We start from the raw sequence: 17,692 nt of genomic DNA, 5'->3' as shown, positions 1-17,692 counted from the left end.
TTCAAATTAGGTTTTAACCAAGCGTAGAACTTCTAAATCGAGCGATCATGAAGTGGACTGAGCTCTAAATTTCCCATGTTTTCTTAACCAATTGTCAATTAAAAAATGCTAAATCTAATAAATTAGATTTTGGGATGACTTGCAATGGGGTGATACCTTCTTAGTGATGAATTTCCTAGATTCTATTTCAACTCTAACGTAAAATGTTTTTATCTTTTTGAGGTTCGATTTGTTGTTCCGGCCTTCTGGCTTCTCTTGGAATTTTGTAACCCAAGGGGGCTTGCTGCATCAAATGTGAGAACGTGACCTCTGTCGTAGTATTTCCTATCAAATGCGGTTGTTGTTCCTTCTACTGTATAGAACTCATAACCCTTGTCGTCATTTCTCTTTTTCATCTTTTTTCAGAATTCTGGATCCGAATCTCTCCCACCTGTGGTGCTTTTCTGGCTGAAGCAAATAGAGCTTGGCCCAACACAAAAATAAATAAATAAATAAATAAACTCTGGGAATTCCTGTGGATAGACAAACTGCAACTTCTAGTTCTATCCTTGAACACAAAAAACATGGATTTACACCCTAGACATCCTGATAAGAACAGCATCTGAATATGCAGATGAAATTCATAGTCCATAAAACATATATTTCAATAAGAAAGAATGTAGATTGTAGTACAGAAATGAAGCAACTTAATAGCATTAGGCATCATTGGATTGAGCAAGAATATTGTTACTCTACTACATTTGACCAAAAGCTTTTTAGCAATAAAGTCGATAGAAATTCCTTACAATAAATACCTATCTTGGGCATACACGGTGAAGCTGTCTCCCATTTCCAGTTTCAATCTACCTTCACCCTCCTGGTGAAGGGGCACAAATAAGGAAGTTAAACATATTAATCAAAACTTAAATGACTTTTTCTTTATTGAGTATCAGGAATATTTACCCAGAATTAGACAGAGAGAGGTCTAATGTTCCAAAACTCCTACGAAGCAGAAAAGTTTTTCCTATCATATAAAAAAAAAAAAAAATCTGCAGAAAGGTTTTTCCTATCATAAAGGAATCCTCATTGCCCATGCTTAGCATGTACTTATGGAGCTGGAATGTCAGCAGTAAAGACATGTCAATCGGATGCTAATTTAGCAGATGCTACAGATCTATCATCTGCTTTTACACGCTTTATGGGTGGTGAATCGGAGCAACTGACACCTTCTAGATTGAGATCCTCACTGTGGGATTCAGGTTCCTTCTGCTTCCTGCTCATCTTCCTGGAGCTTTCTTCTGGTATTGCACTGGCATCCATAATGTCATTTCCTGTTTCAGCACAGCTTTTCGTGGGTTCCACTTCATTTTTGGCAGAGTGCTGCATCACATCCGATAATGGAGCAGAGGATTCTTCTAAATTGGAAGACAAGGTCTTGAGCCTGTCATTATGACTTTTGCATTGCTTCTCAAACATCATCTGGAGATATCTCCCTTGTTCTTCTATTCGCAATTGTAAGTTTCTCTGAATCTGGAGGATGGAAGCAAAAAGACCAGAACATACCAAGATTTAGTCTTTCCACCCTACAAAATCCATGAATAGATCAAGCAAATATGTAGCAGTACAAATAAGGGTACAGGAACACTAAGTCTGAGAAATAAGCAAAAAAGAGAAGAGAAAGTTGAAATCAAGTCCAGCCAAGGATTAAGGATAGGACAATACCAAATGGAGCCTAACATAGGTCGGGTAGCCATCCAATGCAACTTCTAGCGGAAAAGTTGAGGTTAAAAACACTAACTACTGTCAGAACAGATATTGATGCTCTAGCATGCAGGACATCAGAGATTTAGAATGAGTACCCTAGCCAGCCAAGTGGATCAATGCTGCTACAACTGGACTTCCTATGGGCTACAACTTACATATGAAGAGTCAGTCTATGGAGGTTGGAGAGAAACCAAAAGGGATCTGGTTTTGGGTGGTGCATCATGTGTTTCAGGAACCAAAGAAACATGCTGTATTAGGGGTATATCAATCTCAAGGCCAACATTTAATATGTCAAGCTGATAGGTTGTGGGCATTTTTCCTATTATACTATTAACTCTCTTAATCATTATTACTGATCAAAAGAATTAAACGTAAAAAAAGGTCAATGAGAATATCCATTAGGTGTACCTTCATTAAAAAAAAAAAAAGCACTCTACTGTTCCCCACAGAAGGACCATAGGATGGGAGGGGAGAAAAAACCAAACCAAAATAAACAGTGAATATCAGAAGGTAGTTACCACTAAGTGTCAAATAATGACAAGAATAATCACCATTTCCCAATGTAGGGACAAGTAATGAGCACTCTTGCTGCTTTCCATACACAGAATGCATATGAGGTGATCAATGTTGTTAAAATTTTATGACTTACGGTACGATTCACAATTTGAATCGTGAATCCCAAGTGTTTCAATTTGAATCTTATGTTTGAATCATTTTCTGCAAAAAAAATTACAATTTTTATTTGAATCCATGATTTGATTCATAAATCTTACAATTCCTACAATTCACTGCATTCAAACAAAAGTTAATTATTAATTAAGAATTAGTTTTTTACTTGGCATCTGTTTGTTTATATTTAGTTTTGTCAAGGGAGATTTGTTTTAAACCCCTACTAGAAAATGGTTTATTTACATTATTCAAGATTAGACATTGAGTTTATTTTGCATCATATGTAGGTTAAATGGTCATTGCATGTGGATTTATTTGACTTTCAAGTTGTAAATTCTATTGTTTTTAGCCAGATATATGGTAGATATGGATTAAAAATAGTGCAAAATCACTTTCCTATATATACTTAGCCTTTTAATATATCTATATTTAACTTTTTGATATATTTGTAAAAAATAGAAATAATCTTATGATTTAAGATACGATTCACAATTCAATTCGAGGTTTTCTTTACAATTTATGATACCATTATGATTTTCAAAACATTGGAGGTGATAGGTGTCAGATTTGACTTTTGTGTCAGTGAATTTATAAGTATCAAATTTCTAGTACAGAACTTCTCAAATGCCCTTAACTTTTCATGGTGTGGGACCAATTGACTGCACACAACATGACTAAGGCGCAGGGGTCAGTGAATTTATATGTATTTACATGTTTACATGTATTTAAGTAGAAATAGCAAATAACATAGTTGTCAAGGCACTTTGGCAGATCATTTACACTAAAGCAGTGTTTTAAAAGCGCAAGGCGCAGGGGTCCATTTGCGCCTAAGGCGCAAGGCGAGGCATGCGCCTTTTGATGCAAGGCACAAAAATAAAAAAAAAATGCTAAAAAATCAAAAAAAAAAGTCAAAATATTCAAAAAAATCAAAAAAAAATATTAAACATAATTTAATAAAAAATATAAACTAAAATTTTAAAACAATGTTTTAAAAAAACTATTATCTAAAATTAAAATACATAAACATAAGATGTAAAGCATATTCAAATGAGAATTTAAAAATAAAATCAAACATATAAAACATTTTCAAGCATGTAAAACCTCTAATTTCTTTTTTCACTCAATTGCAGTATTTCACGTAGCTAATGTAATGTAAAACATATTACATTCCTGATTATACGAGCCGGCTTTGTGCCACGCCCCTTGAGGCAAGCCCAAACAAGCCCACATTAGGTCTTAAATTCTTAGTTTTCACACAATAAATAATGATTTTATAGTTTTATTTGCTTTTTAAGAAGACATTTTATTAGGATGAATGAATGAACAACATTACCAAATTGGGGGTTCTCGGAGGAGGATGAAGAGGAAGGGGGGATCTCATTTTTTCTTTATTTTTAATAAAAATATTTTATATTAAGAAGAATAAAGATGCATAACATTAGTTGAAAGGAGGTATTGTCAAAGGGGCAGGGGGCAAACCACTTTCTTTCCCTTATCTTTTCTTCCCTTCCCTTTCCTTTCCTTTTCTTTCCTTTTCTCTTTTTTTCTTCTCTTTCTTTTTATTTCCCTTCCCTTTTTTTTTTCTTTTTACTTTTTTTTTTGTCTTTTTATATCAGATGTGCATGAGGCGTATGCCTCTAACACGCCTCATGAAAAAAGCACAAGTGGCGTACACCTCTTGCACCTGAGGTGTACGCCTCAGAGGTGTCAGCGCCTCTGGCATATGCCTCAGGGCATTTTGGAAGCACCTCGCCTGGAGGCGCGCCTCCAGGCATACGCCTCCCACACCTTTTAAAACACTGCTTATTACTTATAGATTTAAATACAAAATTCTCAATGCACTTAGTGGTTAAGACCTTGGTGGTGTATTGTTTATTGAGGTTTTGGTTCAAACTAGTGCACTACATACCATCAGAACTTTTTAAATGAAAAACCTCTTTGTTAGTTCTGGTTGTGATCCAACCTATATTCTTGGGCCTGCCCAAGAGCCAAATATACAGTTCTCAGCCCAACTCTAACAGAAAAAATGAGATCCCTAACTAAAAGTGCTTCTCCATTATGTATCCACCTGTGAATTAAAAGAAGGCACACTTCTCTCAGTCACAAGTCCATACCTCAAGTTGTTCATGTAAGCGCTTCTGAACTTCCATTTGCAGTCGCAATGCTTCAGTGATTTCAATGCCCCTGCTATTGGAAAGAGATGGTGTCAAAAACTCCAAAGTGAATTCAATGTGCTAGTTCACAATTAATTGGGATAAAATGAAATCAGATGCAAACCATTTGATAAAACCAGAATACAGATATTAGACGTTAAAAGTTAAAGCTACAAGTCAATGAAATGGAATCTAAGACAAAGAAAAAACAATAGTAATTCACCCAGTATTTAATGCAGAACTCATTTTAAGTAAGAGAACTGAATTGAACCCATAGGCTTCGAACTGTTACAATTTTAACCAACTCCTTCTGCATTGGCAATCTAAACCAAAAAAAAAGTCAATATCTGATGCAAAAGCTCACTTGCAAATGTCCACAGAATGATTGATGAAACCCTCTATAGAACTCATTTGATGCAACATGACATGTGTGTGCGTGTGTTGAGTGGAAACAAAATTGAATTTCCATTAATAAAAGGAGGGAAAAAACAGCTAAAGAAATTATGGCACGGGACATTAAAACAAAAAGAAGCAAGCCCAACCTAAGTTGTAGAAGCATTGCAGCTATACAAAAAGCTCTATGATAATGAAGACTCACTTTACTTTTGAATTCAATATTGATCTGTACAAATCCATCTAGAAATATGATTCCAAGATCTCAAATGTAGACATATCTCATTCAACATGGACAATTTCCAAGAACTTCCCAAGACCCTTCAGCCTATTTGATGACATAAAGGCAGAATCACCTTAACAAGAATAATGACGGGTTTCTAAATACAGGCCTTTTCTCCTCAGCCCATAGGACCAAAAAGAATGATGTATCAACTGAAGCACTTTTCTCCTCTTATTATTAACAAGCATGATTTGCAATATCCTCGAAATATAGCAAATTTACCCAAAATTTCCCAATCTCCCCAGAGGGGAAAAATCTCCTATAACCAAAAAATAAAATCCAATTATCTTCTCAGTGTTTCAAATATACAAACAGATTATAGGCAAAATCTTCTATCTGTTAGGTGCAAATATTCCATGTTCAGATGAAACATCAAAGAAATTTCACCTGTTTTGCCACAACTAATTGGAAATAGTTGTGAAGTATAAAATACTCAAACCACATATTCTGAATAAAACTAAGAAGAGGTATGTAGTGTTTTGTTGATTGTAAACACTTGAATCAACAACTCTGAGTTTTTAAAATATTAATTAAACAATTAATATAAAATACTGTGACTATTTAGAATAATCATAGCAATAATTAATATCACTATGTAATACTATGACTACACAGTATTATAAAATACCTCAAAGGAAATGAATCATGATAGAGTTAGATTTGGTTTATAAGGATACCTACCATTCATGATAACAAATTAGATGTTCCATTGATCTCTATTTAGCATTTTCAAAGTTCTATCAGTATGCAATTTGTTGTATATAGTGGATTTTTACCCTTTTAGGCCTTTAATGTCTAATTATACTTCTTTTAACATTTACTGAAGTTTCATAAACAAACTCTCTGTTTCTTGTTGCTGATCAAAAATAAATAATTTCTATGTTTTCTAATCTTTTCCCAATTTCCTCAAATTTTCCAGATTTCTAATTACATAAGTTTCCAAAACTTCCCTATTTGTTCATTGAAAAATGATGATTAATGAAACAAATACTTCAAACTGTGTTAAGATAAATGGGGGAAAGATTGTAGAATCAGCAGTAGATTTCTGAAAAGCTCCCCAATGCTGATTCCACAGATTTCTTTGAGGATGGATGCACATAAGGTTGCAAGTAGTGTTTTCAAACCGCAGTTGGACCAGTCTACCCCTCACCCAGCCATATTTCTGGTCCATTTCACTCCGAATTGTTCACCTGCAAAAAAAACCCATTGACTTTGTCAACGATCCAGTGACCCAGCCAGTTGAACCGCTGAACCATTTGACCCTGGTCAGTGGGTCACAGGTTAAACATTTATTCATTTTTCTATTTTTTGTCTTTGTAGCCATTTCCATCCTTAATAACAATAATTCTCATGTATCACACTTATTTTATTTAATATGATGAACATATAAAAATAGAGGAATTCCTTTTTTGACAATTTTCTACAATTTTCTACATTTTTCTATATTTTTATTATTTAATTTATGACATCATGTATTGACCCATTTGACCTGGATGGTTGAACCACTGACCTGCCACCCAGATGGAAAAGCGGTTCTCTTTCTGGGGCAATATTAAAAACACTGGTTGCAAGAACCAAACATCTTCTTTCTAAGGATTATTTTTGCTATAGATATGTTCTGAAAGCTCCTTTTGTTTCTTTCCTCCCAAATTCCTGCATCACAATGTGGGCTTCCCCACTCCAAAAAGAAAAACATATACCCTTTAAGCCTAGAAATTGAATTCAATCTTCTAACAACTTTATTGAACTTTTTTTCACTGTTTTTTTTTGGGGGTTGGGGGAGGCCTCCATAAATCATTAAGGGATTCATATGGTGAGTTTAGCCAAGTCTTGTCCTTCAAAGAACATCAAAACTCAAGGTACTTGCTTTTCCATATGCAGTGTGCCACTCCCAGTTCCCATACAAAGCAGTCTTACACTTATTTAATGTTACATTCTTCTCTTCTTTTTTCTCTTCTTTTTTTTTTTTTTTTTTTGTGTGTGTGTGGTGGTGGGGTGGGGGGGGAGGGGGGTGGGGGAACCATTTTGGCAGGAAAGGTAAAGTGAATACCAGAGAACACTATATAGCAGCTTGTCATAAGGTTGTTTGGGATGCAATGGGCCATACTAGACTCATTATCACCATTAATTGAGGTTGGGCTGTTATGGGGTTCAAGAATGGCAATGTCCTGTGGAACCCCATTCCTTTAACACTGTGCCGGTTCATATCAGCAGAGAAAAAACAAAAGAATCTTCAACCAGGAGAGATGATTGATCAATGCTGTGATGAACAAAGTAGGACACCTGATATACTTTTGGGCTTCTATTCTATAAGATTTATGGGGATTGGTCTTGGTCTTTGATCATTTTTTGAAATGATTAGAACAATATCATTTCTATCTCCCCTGGGCATATGGTTGTATATGCTGTATGTGGCAAAGTACAGACACCATTATTTTGTATAGGGTGTTTTCAGCCCCTTATCTTGGTACTTAATACAACTAAACCTTACTAATAAAGAAAGTAATTTAGAAACCCATCTTCTTGTTTATGTTTATCCCGTACAGTCACGCACTACAAAGAGAAACTTTTATGGCCAGAATTACATAAATAAATACAATTAGCTTACATTTTTTCAAATAAAAACATACAGATTTACTGCATGAAGTATGACGATGACTAGCCTGAACAGGTAACCGCTCCTTTTTCTCCCAAACCAAAGCACTATGTGATCAAGGATCATGTGAAGTAACAAGCAGAACCTACTCACCTTGTCAGTTTAACATGCTATATGGAGAACTAGTGTTAAACTCTGGAATTCAACATATCACATTCATGCAAGGTTCAAAATTTTGCAACGCATCAGCCAGTATGTATCGTTCAAATAAAGACCTTTGTACACGGAGCATATAGAAAACAGGTGTTCCATTTCTTTTATCTATATCAGGCCGATACAGACCAAATACAAGCCAATACTCTAATGTATCAATTGATACATTACTAATTACTAACTCCCCTTTCTTTTATTGCTAATCTTTCTAATTAATTAGTCCCCCTCTCATTAATTACTTTAATCACTCCCTCTCTCATTAATGTTTCTTTTATCACTAATCCTCTCTCTCTCTCTCTCTCTCTCTCTCTCTCTCTCTCTCTCTAAGGCAAGTTTTGAATTTGAATTTGAATTTCAAATTTGGCATGCCATTTTAACGCCTATTGTACATAATTTTGGGTGTAAAAGTTTAAGTAGGCTATAAGAAGGTTTGAACCCAGGTCACTAGTTTGTAATGACTACGAGTCCACCACTCTGCCGAAATCTATTTTGTTGTCTAAATTTTAAGCATTTTGATCCTTAAACAAACTTTTTATTTTTAGTGGATGTTTGTAGGGTAATTATGGGTCAGATCAGTTCTAAGTCTTTTATATATAAAATATTACATATATAATATTTTATATTAAATGGCATAAAATATGCATATAATTTTTTTGATACATCATATAATATAAAATATTTATATAATATATATTATAAGTGTCATGTTATAATATATAAATATTATATATAATACATGTATTTAAATATATGGATTGGGCCAATGTGATCACCCCTAGATGTTTGTAAATAAATGCTAAAAGTGATTATTAAAATTTACATATTAACAAATATTAAGAAAAATTACATTGATTTTCTGAAAATCAAGGTGCATATGTACACATTTTAGTTTTTCTATCATTTTTCATCAATTACCAATTGTGTCCTGATGTCTCACACTTCATACAAACCATTAAAGTAGGTTTTTTATGTTTAAATAACTTATGCATGGTCATATAAACCTCGTATTGTTATTAATATAGTTTTTTAGGATTTATTTGAGTTTCATAGTGTATCCATGCATATCTTGGTTTTTCGTCCGGATCTATGCATATCCAAAGCATATCCCGATACATCTCTTAAAATCGTTTTTCCAATACTTTGAACCTTGCATTCATGTACATAAGCTGACAAGAAATGGATTGAGGTTTATACCCCAAGAGTGAAGGAATTCTTTATGTATTAAAATATGTAAGAAGGCTAGCCGAGGCTACTGTACATGGGGTGCATGGCACATGCTTTTGTACATGATCATAAATTTCATTACTGAATATAATTAACAGTTTAAGAAAAAATTATGGGAAATTCTAACTTACGTTTTCAGGTCTAACGAGGTCATCTCTTCAACAGCAGACATCTTTTTTTCCGAAGATCCTGCATGAAGAAGAGAAGGATAACAAAGACTTCAGAAATATTTCTGTAAATGTCAATCTTTTCATATACAAACGCTTATGAACAAATAAACATGTCAATTCATCACCGAACTTAGAAGAAAAAGGCTGGTATATCAGCAGAAACATCAAATTCAAGAGACAAATGATTCATCAAAAATGAAAAATAAATAAAAAACAACCAATAATCCTCCAAGTTCAACAGCACATCCATTACCAGTGAACAACAGTCCTATGATTCTTCCATTAAGAAACGGATCATAAATGATATTTTTTTCACCAATCACCAATGATATTACAAAATACCAATCAAAACCGGGTCCATGTGCAGGCAGCTTTGAGACTTTTTTATTTCTAGATATAGTATATTAACAAACATTGCTCAAACATATATATATATAGGACAAGTTTGCCACTTAGGTCACCTAGTGAGATTCCCTAATTAACCCAAGAATCTTCCACATGGCAAATGGATTGGAGCCCAAAAGGATTCCCCATATTCCTTTCCTTACCCATGTGCAACAATTTGGCCCAAAAGATCTTCCCATGAGTTCAAAATAACTTTGAATAACTAATATTGGTGGGGAGAAAATTACCAATAAAAAGCAGTGTTTTAAAGAATTTAGTATGTAGGACTGACATGTACAATGCTACAAAAAGCATATCTGGCATGCCCTAATGTCACAGGTAATGATCATTTCGAAGGGTGTACCTTGGTGACCAGCCTGGCTGTTGTTATGCTTTGATATGTTAACCTTGAATTTGATGTTATGCATAATTTACCATTTTGTAGGTTGTACCTACAGTTTAAACAATGTAGCCTATGGAGGACTCCTAACCAATCATGTGCATACAGATCCAATCAAAGATTGAAAGCCTGATTGGGAAGATTGAGAGGTGCATGATTGAGTGTGCTAATGTTATGCAGGAGTTCACATGCATGAAAAAGAAGCAATTCACAAATCAATGGGAGAGGATTCTTTTTTTTATTATTCTGTAAATGAATTAATAGTGGATGCATTAAGAATGTAGCACTTCTAGGTAAGTGGTTGTGGAGATGGCCTTTAGAGAGGGAGAGGTTATGGCATGCAGTGGTGGCGAGTACCCATGGCTGTTCCGGAAATGGTTGGGATGAAGGGGTATCAAGGCGGGCAACTCTTGCAACACCTTGGAAGGCTATTTATGGCATCCTCCCCCAGTTCCTCCACTTTGAAAGGTATGATGCTTGCTCTGGGACTCAAGTTCTTTTCTGGGAAGACACTTGGGTGGGAAATTTGCCTCTTAAGGATTTGTTCCCCTCTCTTCTTCATTTCCCTTTATAAAAAAGAACATGTGTCTTCCTTTATTTTGTCCCCGTATACCCCTTTGTCTACAAATTGGGACCTTGACTTCCGTAGAGAGTTGAAGGATGAGGAATCCTTATCAGCTTCTAAGCTTTTGTTGTAACTTGATTTTGTTTGTTTGGACCCACTCCATTCTGATAGGAGGATTTGGACTTTGACTCCAAAAGGGCCGTTTACTTGTGCATCTTTCTTTAATTCCCTTTGCTCTAGTTCCTCTCCTTGGGCTTTCCCAATTAAGGAAGTTTGGTCTAGGCCTAATCCCCCAAAAATAGTTGTGTTTTGCTGGGAAGTTTTCTACATAAAATCAATACGATGAATAACATGCAGAAGAAAAGACCCTTCTTGTGTTTATCCCCTAACCGGTGTATTTTGTGCAAAGCGCAGTTTGAGGACTGTTACCACTTATTGATTTCTTGTCCTTTTGCTGCAGCCATTTGGAACTGGGTTTTTTATTTGTTTGAGTGCAGGTGGAACTTGCCAATTGAGGTAAATTTGTTGTTTCCCCCATCTACCTTTGTATGGACCACAAGAAGAGGGAGAATTATGTTGAAGTATATAAGAGCAGCTCTCCTTTGGACTATTTGGGAAGAGAGAAGTTCTATAAATTTTCAAGAGAAGGAAAGAAGCATTCTTGAGGTCAAGGAGTATATTCTTACAAGGACTATTTTGTGGCTGAAATCTTTAAAGCTCTTTTTACTCCTTTGATGATTTAATGTGGAATTGGTCTACAGTTTCCCTCACCTCCTCTAGGAAGCCTAGAGTTCAAGTAACTTGGACTCCACCGATGGAGGGTTTTGTTAAGCTGAACTTTGACGGAAGTAGTCAGGGTAACCCAGGACCGTCTGGGATTGGTGGTGTACTGAGAAATGAGAACAGCAACATCATTGCCCTTTTTTTGGGACCGATGGGAATAAAAGACTCTGTGAGAGCTGAACTCCTAGCTGCAGCACAAGGGATACAGATTGCTTATCAACTTGGAGTGCAGAACTTAATAATTGAAGGAGATTCCAAGGTGGTAGCAGGATGCTTGGCTGACCCGGGTACTGTCACTTGGGAGTTTAAGGATATCTTAAAAAAGGTCAAATGGCTATTGAGGGACATGACAGTTAGATTTCAGTGGTTGGGTAGATAGGCTAATGCCTTGGCTGATTATCTCTCCTTGTATTGGGCTTCTCTGTAATTTTCTTTGTCCATTGTTATGTTTAGTAACTAAAGGGTTGATGGTTTCCTCCATCTCCCCTCCTTAAAGGAGAGATAGCATCTCGTGCCTCTCCCTAAAATGTACCATCATTGGCTATGAATTAATAAATCTTACAATTCACTGATCAAAAAAAATGAATAGTGGATGCATTTTATACAGTCAGTATACTTTTTGTAATCAATGTTTTAAAATGCAGAGGCATGACGCAAGACATCCCATTACTAGGAGGCATGAGGTGTAATTCAAAACGTAAGAAGCATAATCCTCCCAAACACAAGGGGGCAAAAGCCTCCTTAAGAGGAGGGGGATGAGGAGGAAGAAGAAGGAGGGGTCTCATCTTTCTCTTTTTTTTTTTTCAATAAATATCTTTTATATTAAGAAGAATGAAAATGTATAATACTAGCTGATAGGCATAAGCCTCCTTCCCTTTTCCTTTCTTTCTTATCTCTTTTTTTCTTCTCTTTCTTTCTTTCTTTCTTTTCCCTTTCCCTTTTTTTCTTTCCTTTCACTTTCTTTTCCTTCCCCATCCTTTCTTTTCTTTTTTTTATTTCTTTCTGATTCTTTCTGTCTTTTAGTATGAGGAGTGCATGAGGGACATGAGGCATAAACCTCTAGCACTTCATGCAAAAGGAGTATGAGGCATACACAGCAGAGGCATCAATGCCTCAGGGTGTTTTGGGGGTGCCTCACCTGGAGGTGCGCCTCCAAGCATACGCCTCCCATGCCTTTCAAAACACTGTTTGTAATAGTTGTTCTGGCTTATGTGGCTTGGATGCTTCCCTTAGTAATTAGTTTGAGGGAATCTCTCCCTCCTTTTGAGTAATACAATATTCCTTATTATCAAAAAAATAATATAGTTATAACAATATGGTGAAACATCCAGTCCAATCAAAAATGGATAAAAGAGTACAAGTCAACTGTTATTTACCTTCTGATGAATCTGGTCTATACCTAGCTGTTCTATATTTCTGCAATTCAAGAAACAGGAAGCTCCAGTTAATACAAAGAGAATAGATAGTCAACTCCAAAAGAAAATCAATCTTCATCTTGGGGAAGGCAATAGACCTGCAGGTGGCTTTTTACATGGTAGATGGTCAAGCCTTCAACTTTCATAAGTTTCAGTACACCCTTCGGTGTAGCTCCTGCAAGTCAAAAAATCACAATAAAAGAAGAAGCCCCATTAGTCCTCTTGCTCCAATTAAATCCAAAAATAAATATGATCCAGTATATTACGCACTTTCACTGCCACCCAGTTGGTTGACAGCTTCTACAAAGCACTCATGGAGCTCTGGGGTCCAACGCATACGTGGCTTGTTTGGAACACCAGTGACTGATGAAGAAGGGCTAGCCACAGACGAAAGATCTCCAGAAAGAACAGGAATCTGCTGATGAACTTGAGGCTGCTGCACCAAGAAATTTTGAGGGGGTTTCGGTGCCTGATATGCTGTCTAAATAAAATCAGAAGAAAATAAAGGATAGACATGAGTTCCACAAGTACCCCTTTTCTTTTTAAAAATTTATAGAAAAAGAAGATTTATAACCTTTACCCTACATATTGCAATACCTTTGGATAAATAATTAAAAAACTAACCTCTAGTTCAGTATCTGCAACATTGGTGTCAGCAAGAAGCTCATTCCAATTTGGGGTCGAAGGGTCATCATCCCTGATTAATTGGTCTGCCCATTCCTGCCAATCACTTCGTTTTGTATTATCATCAGACAGCATGATACCACTGTTACTACCCTCTACTTGATTGTTCTGGGTAGGAACATTTTCAGGAAAATCAAGGAAACTCTGCAACTGATCTGCAGACCAGGCAATATTGTTGTTCTCTCTAGGGTAATGACTCATTGGCCTAGATTGAAATACTCCTGAATGAGAAGAACGTGTTAGTGGCAAAGATATCCCATCACTCAATGACTGAGAAATGAATGGAGCATTTGTAAAATGCCTTTCATGGGGTGCTGAAGAGAAATGGAGATCTGTTGTGAACCCTGAAGCTGATGAAAACATGTGCCCAACCACCCCACTGTTGGAGGCCAATTGAGTTGCATGTGGAGGCACAGAATTTGCCATTATTTCCCTTTCCAATGAAACTTGTTGGGAATCTGGTAATTTGGGATACTTCTCTTCCAGAGGGATGGGAAGAACTGGTAAAGATGAAGACATGGCACCAGATGCTACCAAGTTACTGAGCTGCCTTGCACCCAATCTCTGAAAGGATAAAGTAGTGTATTCCTCCATTATTTTCCGCATATCAAGAAATGCACACAATATCTGAGATTCATCCACCTAATATTGGTTTGCTATGGCTCAACAACTCTGTTTTAATAATACTCACCAAATTAAACCCCTATTAGCGGCTTCATGGCAGAATCCAAAATGTAGTACTACAGAGCTCTCATCAGTTTTGGCATCTGTTAAAAGAATGCATGAATGCAGAACATCAATAAGCAAGAATCACCCTAGAATGTAAGATATTTGCCTTGGAGAAGATATTGAATAAACTGAAATATACTCTCAAGTTTGAATGGCATAACAAACAACCCTATACAAATGATAACATTGACAGCACCCATGAGTTAATGATATTCTCAAATCTCAACGCAAGAAACATTCAACTTTATAAATGAATTTAGAGCAACATAAAAAAGAAGCTTCATACGTGAATCATGAACTAGTTATAGATATTTTATATACAAAATGATAATTCCACCAGAAATGGCCTTGTTTTGCACTGCCAGTGCCAAGCCCAAACAAGTGTTTGGCAGAGCTGGATTTTTTTTTATTATTTTTTCTTTTTCCTTTTTCTTTGGGGGGGGGGGGGGGGGTACCAGGCGCAGGGTGTCAGGGTGTCAGCAAGAAGACAATACATTGATGCTTGATTCCATAGACATCCACAATGCTTTAAAAATGTATATCTATCTGACAATTCTGGCACGTCTCAGTCTCCTTGGTGACTGGTGTGCACATCAAAAATGCTAGGATCTTAAATCTAATTGCAACTCATGAAGAATCTTAGATATAATTAGCAGCAATGGCATATGTTCCCCTGCTAAAAGGCTCAAGTAAAACTTTGATTTATGAAATAGAACCTTTGGAAGGCTGCAATGGCATATGTTCCCCTGCTAAAAGAATCTTTGGAAGGCTGTTAATTAGTATAAAATGCAATTCTGCCACTACCAATCCAACAGAGTTCCATGATTGGGGAGGCTATGGAAACTGGGAATGGAATAAGACCTACAAAACGTATGTATACTTGGAGGCCTTAACCTTACGTGTTGCCTGTAAAAGGCCATTACCCAGCTATCTAGGGTCTTGGGAAGGGTGGACCGCATCCAGATTTAACCTTTGGCATGTTTTTACCACTACACCAAGCAAATGGCCCCTAACCTAGGTGATGCATCTCATTTTCAAAATTCACAAGTTACAATGATAATAGTTAACCATAGTGGACTCTCAATATCATTTGGACTTCTAGAAAACCATTTAAATGTCCTTATAATATTGAATAGAAGGTCAAAAGATTGGAGATACTCAGACAAAAAGAGTTTTGGGTATAAAAGAACAAATGGATTAAGCAGTAACCATACATCCCTAGTCATAGAGGACAAATTTGGGATTTGCATCCCCTTCCTATAATCATCCAAACCTCGAATATTCTACCAACTATTTTGCCTCTATCTTGAAATAAGTAAAAATTCTTTCTTGAGATCAATGATCTCATTTCATCTTCCAGAAATGTAGAAGAACCGAATTTAAGAATTCAAAGTCACCAATATAAAGATCATAGCTTGATAAATAATTATCAAGCACGCATAGAACAATAAAACTAGAACCAAAAAAGATAAAAACGACAAAGCTCAGCATATAATCAGCATGCATATTCATATAAAACACATAATTCCACAACACAAGGGGGAGCGGGGCAATATCAGTCAATCCTGAACATTACCCATCTAACAATTTCGCATTTTTTCGAGCTTCCAAAGATAATAAAGAAACGTAAACAACACTATCCTTTCCCTTTTACCCCCATCGATTAAAAATAAATTTTTGAACCAAAAAATACAAAGAAAAAAAAAACAAGTAGAATAACAGAGACACGAGCACATAGTCGCAGACTCCATCAAAAAGAAAAGGAACCCAATTCGAACTCGAACTGATAAGGATTGAAAAACATGAAGAACCCAACATAACAAAATCAAAATCGGTATATCGAATTCTTAAAGAAGAAGCCGAATCATATCAAACAAAAAAAGCTCTATATCCAATGATTCCACAGAGTCAAAACAAACCAGATAAAAAAAATTCGAAACGTACTTGTAATTCTCAGGTAGAGCATAAAAAAGACAGAATTGGAGGCTAAGAAGGCCGAAGTTGGATGGAAACAGGGAGGAGTGGGGGCGCCTTAAGGGGCACAGGCAGCGAAGCAATAAGAACACGAAAAAATATTCCGACAGTTCGCCCGGGCGTTCTGAAATCCATCTCAGCTTCCAAAACTAATAAAACAAGTGAACGATAAAGAGTGCGCAACGCCTGCCTTTGCCTATTGCCTATATTTTTTTTATTGATCTTCCCCGTTTGCTTCCAAAGCTAAAAAGCCAGTGGGGTCACATTCCCTTGTTTGTTGTTTTCCGGTACTTCTTCTCACGATAATTTCAAAATTCTCTCTTTTTCTTTGTTCATTCATCGCCATATACTATCATATCTTTCCTTTTCTATGAGAAGAATCGTGAGAAAGTGCCCCTTTTCCAGTTTTCCCTTCCTTTCTTTTACTCTTTCGTCTTTCCTTTTTTCCAAAAATCGAATAGAGCAGAAAATGGAAGTAAGAAAAGAGAAGAAAATATCATTGGGTTATTTACATAGATACCCCTGTTGTTTCACCAATATTTATTAGCGATATTTGGACTGCATTGCCCCTCAAAAATCTTTTTTGCAGCCCCTCCTAATCTATTAAGCACCCCTATAAGATTTCAGCCATTTTATTTAATTGGATTTTCATCAATTGCATATATTTTTGTTTGGGAATGGACATGGTATATATTAAAATGAGTAGGAAATGTGAAAAGATATGGGCTTAGATTTTTTATTCCAAAAATACCTTTAATAGTTTTCTTACAATATATTGTCTCTTATTTTTCGAAGTATAAAATTTTTCGAAGCATAAAATTTTAGAACTAGATCTGTTCATGGGATGGGATTGGACTTAGCTTTTGTCAAAATTTAAATAGGCCCAGCCTGACATAATGGAAAGTCAGGCCCGAACCCGGCCCATGAACAATTTTTTGAAGTAACTTGTGAATAATTTTTTTGGAGCACAACACATAATGTATGTGTTTGGTTTCATTTACATTTTTTCATTCAACGTTTGTACTTTATTTGCTTGTAAAACCGACAAAGATAATAATTACAACTGTTTATGATAACTAAGTGCCACTAAGCCCTACATCAACATAACAGTGAAAAAGTGTTTAACCATTTGTAGAAACTTTAAAAACTAACTTCCCCAAACGGTAGGTGTGCACAAAAACTGAAGTCCACTTTTGTCATTCTCGATGCATATGAAAGAGCAAGAGAGGGAAACTGCTGAAGCAACACATATGTGGCAGCATTTATTAAATAAACACCATGGAACCAAACACCTTAAATATTACAAGGGTTGTG

At 35.9% G+C, this 17,692-nt stretch overlaps 1 protein-coding gene across 4 annotated transcripts; it reads right to left on the bottom strand.

Annotated features, from left to right (window-relative positions):
* Nucleotides 1-891: 891 nt before the first annotated feature.
* On the bottom strand, nucleotides 892-16,837 carry LOC148878703 (protein PHOSPHATE STARVATION RESPONSE 1-like). Of its 4 annotated transcripts, none has more exons than XM_088958955.1 (9): nucleotides 16,349-16,837; nucleotides 14,367-14,442; nucleotides 13,616-14,239; nucleotides 13,262-13,472; nucleotides 13,090-13,166; nucleotides 12,953-12,992; nucleotides 9,406-9,463; nucleotides 4,527-4,596; nucleotides 892-1,509 (listed from the first exon to the last, which is right to left on the bottom strand). In XM_088958955.1, exons 3-9 carry the CDS (start codon nucleotides 14,192-14,194, stop codon nucleotides 1,120-1,122), a joined length of 1,425 nt encoding a protein of 474 aa, XP_088815081.1. In that variant the 5' UTR covers nucleotides 14,195-14,239; nucleotides 14,367-14,442; nucleotides 16,349-16,837; the 3' UTR covers nucleotides 892-1,119. The 4 variants fall into 4 exon arrangements, with proteins under 4 accessions (XP_088815081.1, XP_088815073.1, XP_088815054.1 ...); XM_088958947.1 differs by having other exon boundaries at nucleotides 4,527-4,599; nucleotides 16,349-16,833; XM_088958928.1 differs by lacking the exons at nucleotides 14,367-14,442; nucleotides 16,349-16,837 and having other exon boundaries at nucleotides 4,527-4,599; nucleotides 13,616-14,296.
* Nucleotides 16,838-17,692: the final 855 nt, after the last annotated feature.

Source organism: Nelumbo lutea, chromosome 1 (genome assembly GCF_056320005.1).
Source record: "Nelumbo lutea isolate HS-2025 chromosome 1, American lotus-T2T, whole genome shotgun sequence".
Taxonomy (NCBI): domain Eukaryota; kingdom Viridiplantae; phylum Streptophyta; class Magnoliopsida; order Proteales; family Nelumbonaceae; genus Nelumbo; species Nelumbo lutea.
Note: the sequence above shows the minus strand (reverse complement) of the source record. Positions and strands in the feature narration are given on the sequence as shown.

Coding starts and splice junctions, on each gene's coding strand:
- LOC148878703 (XM_088958928.1), bottom strand. CDS start 14,281: ATGCGGAAAATAATGGAGGAATACACTACTTTATCCTTTCAGAGATTG. Junction 13,473..13,615: donor TTGCAGATACTGAACTAGAG/GTTAGTTTTTTA, acceptor GATTTTATTTAG/ACAGCATATCAGGCACCGAA. Junction 4,600..9,405: donor ACCTCGTTAGACCTGAAAAC/GTAAGTTAGAAT, acceptor TCTTTCCAATAG/CAGGGGCATTGAAATCACTG.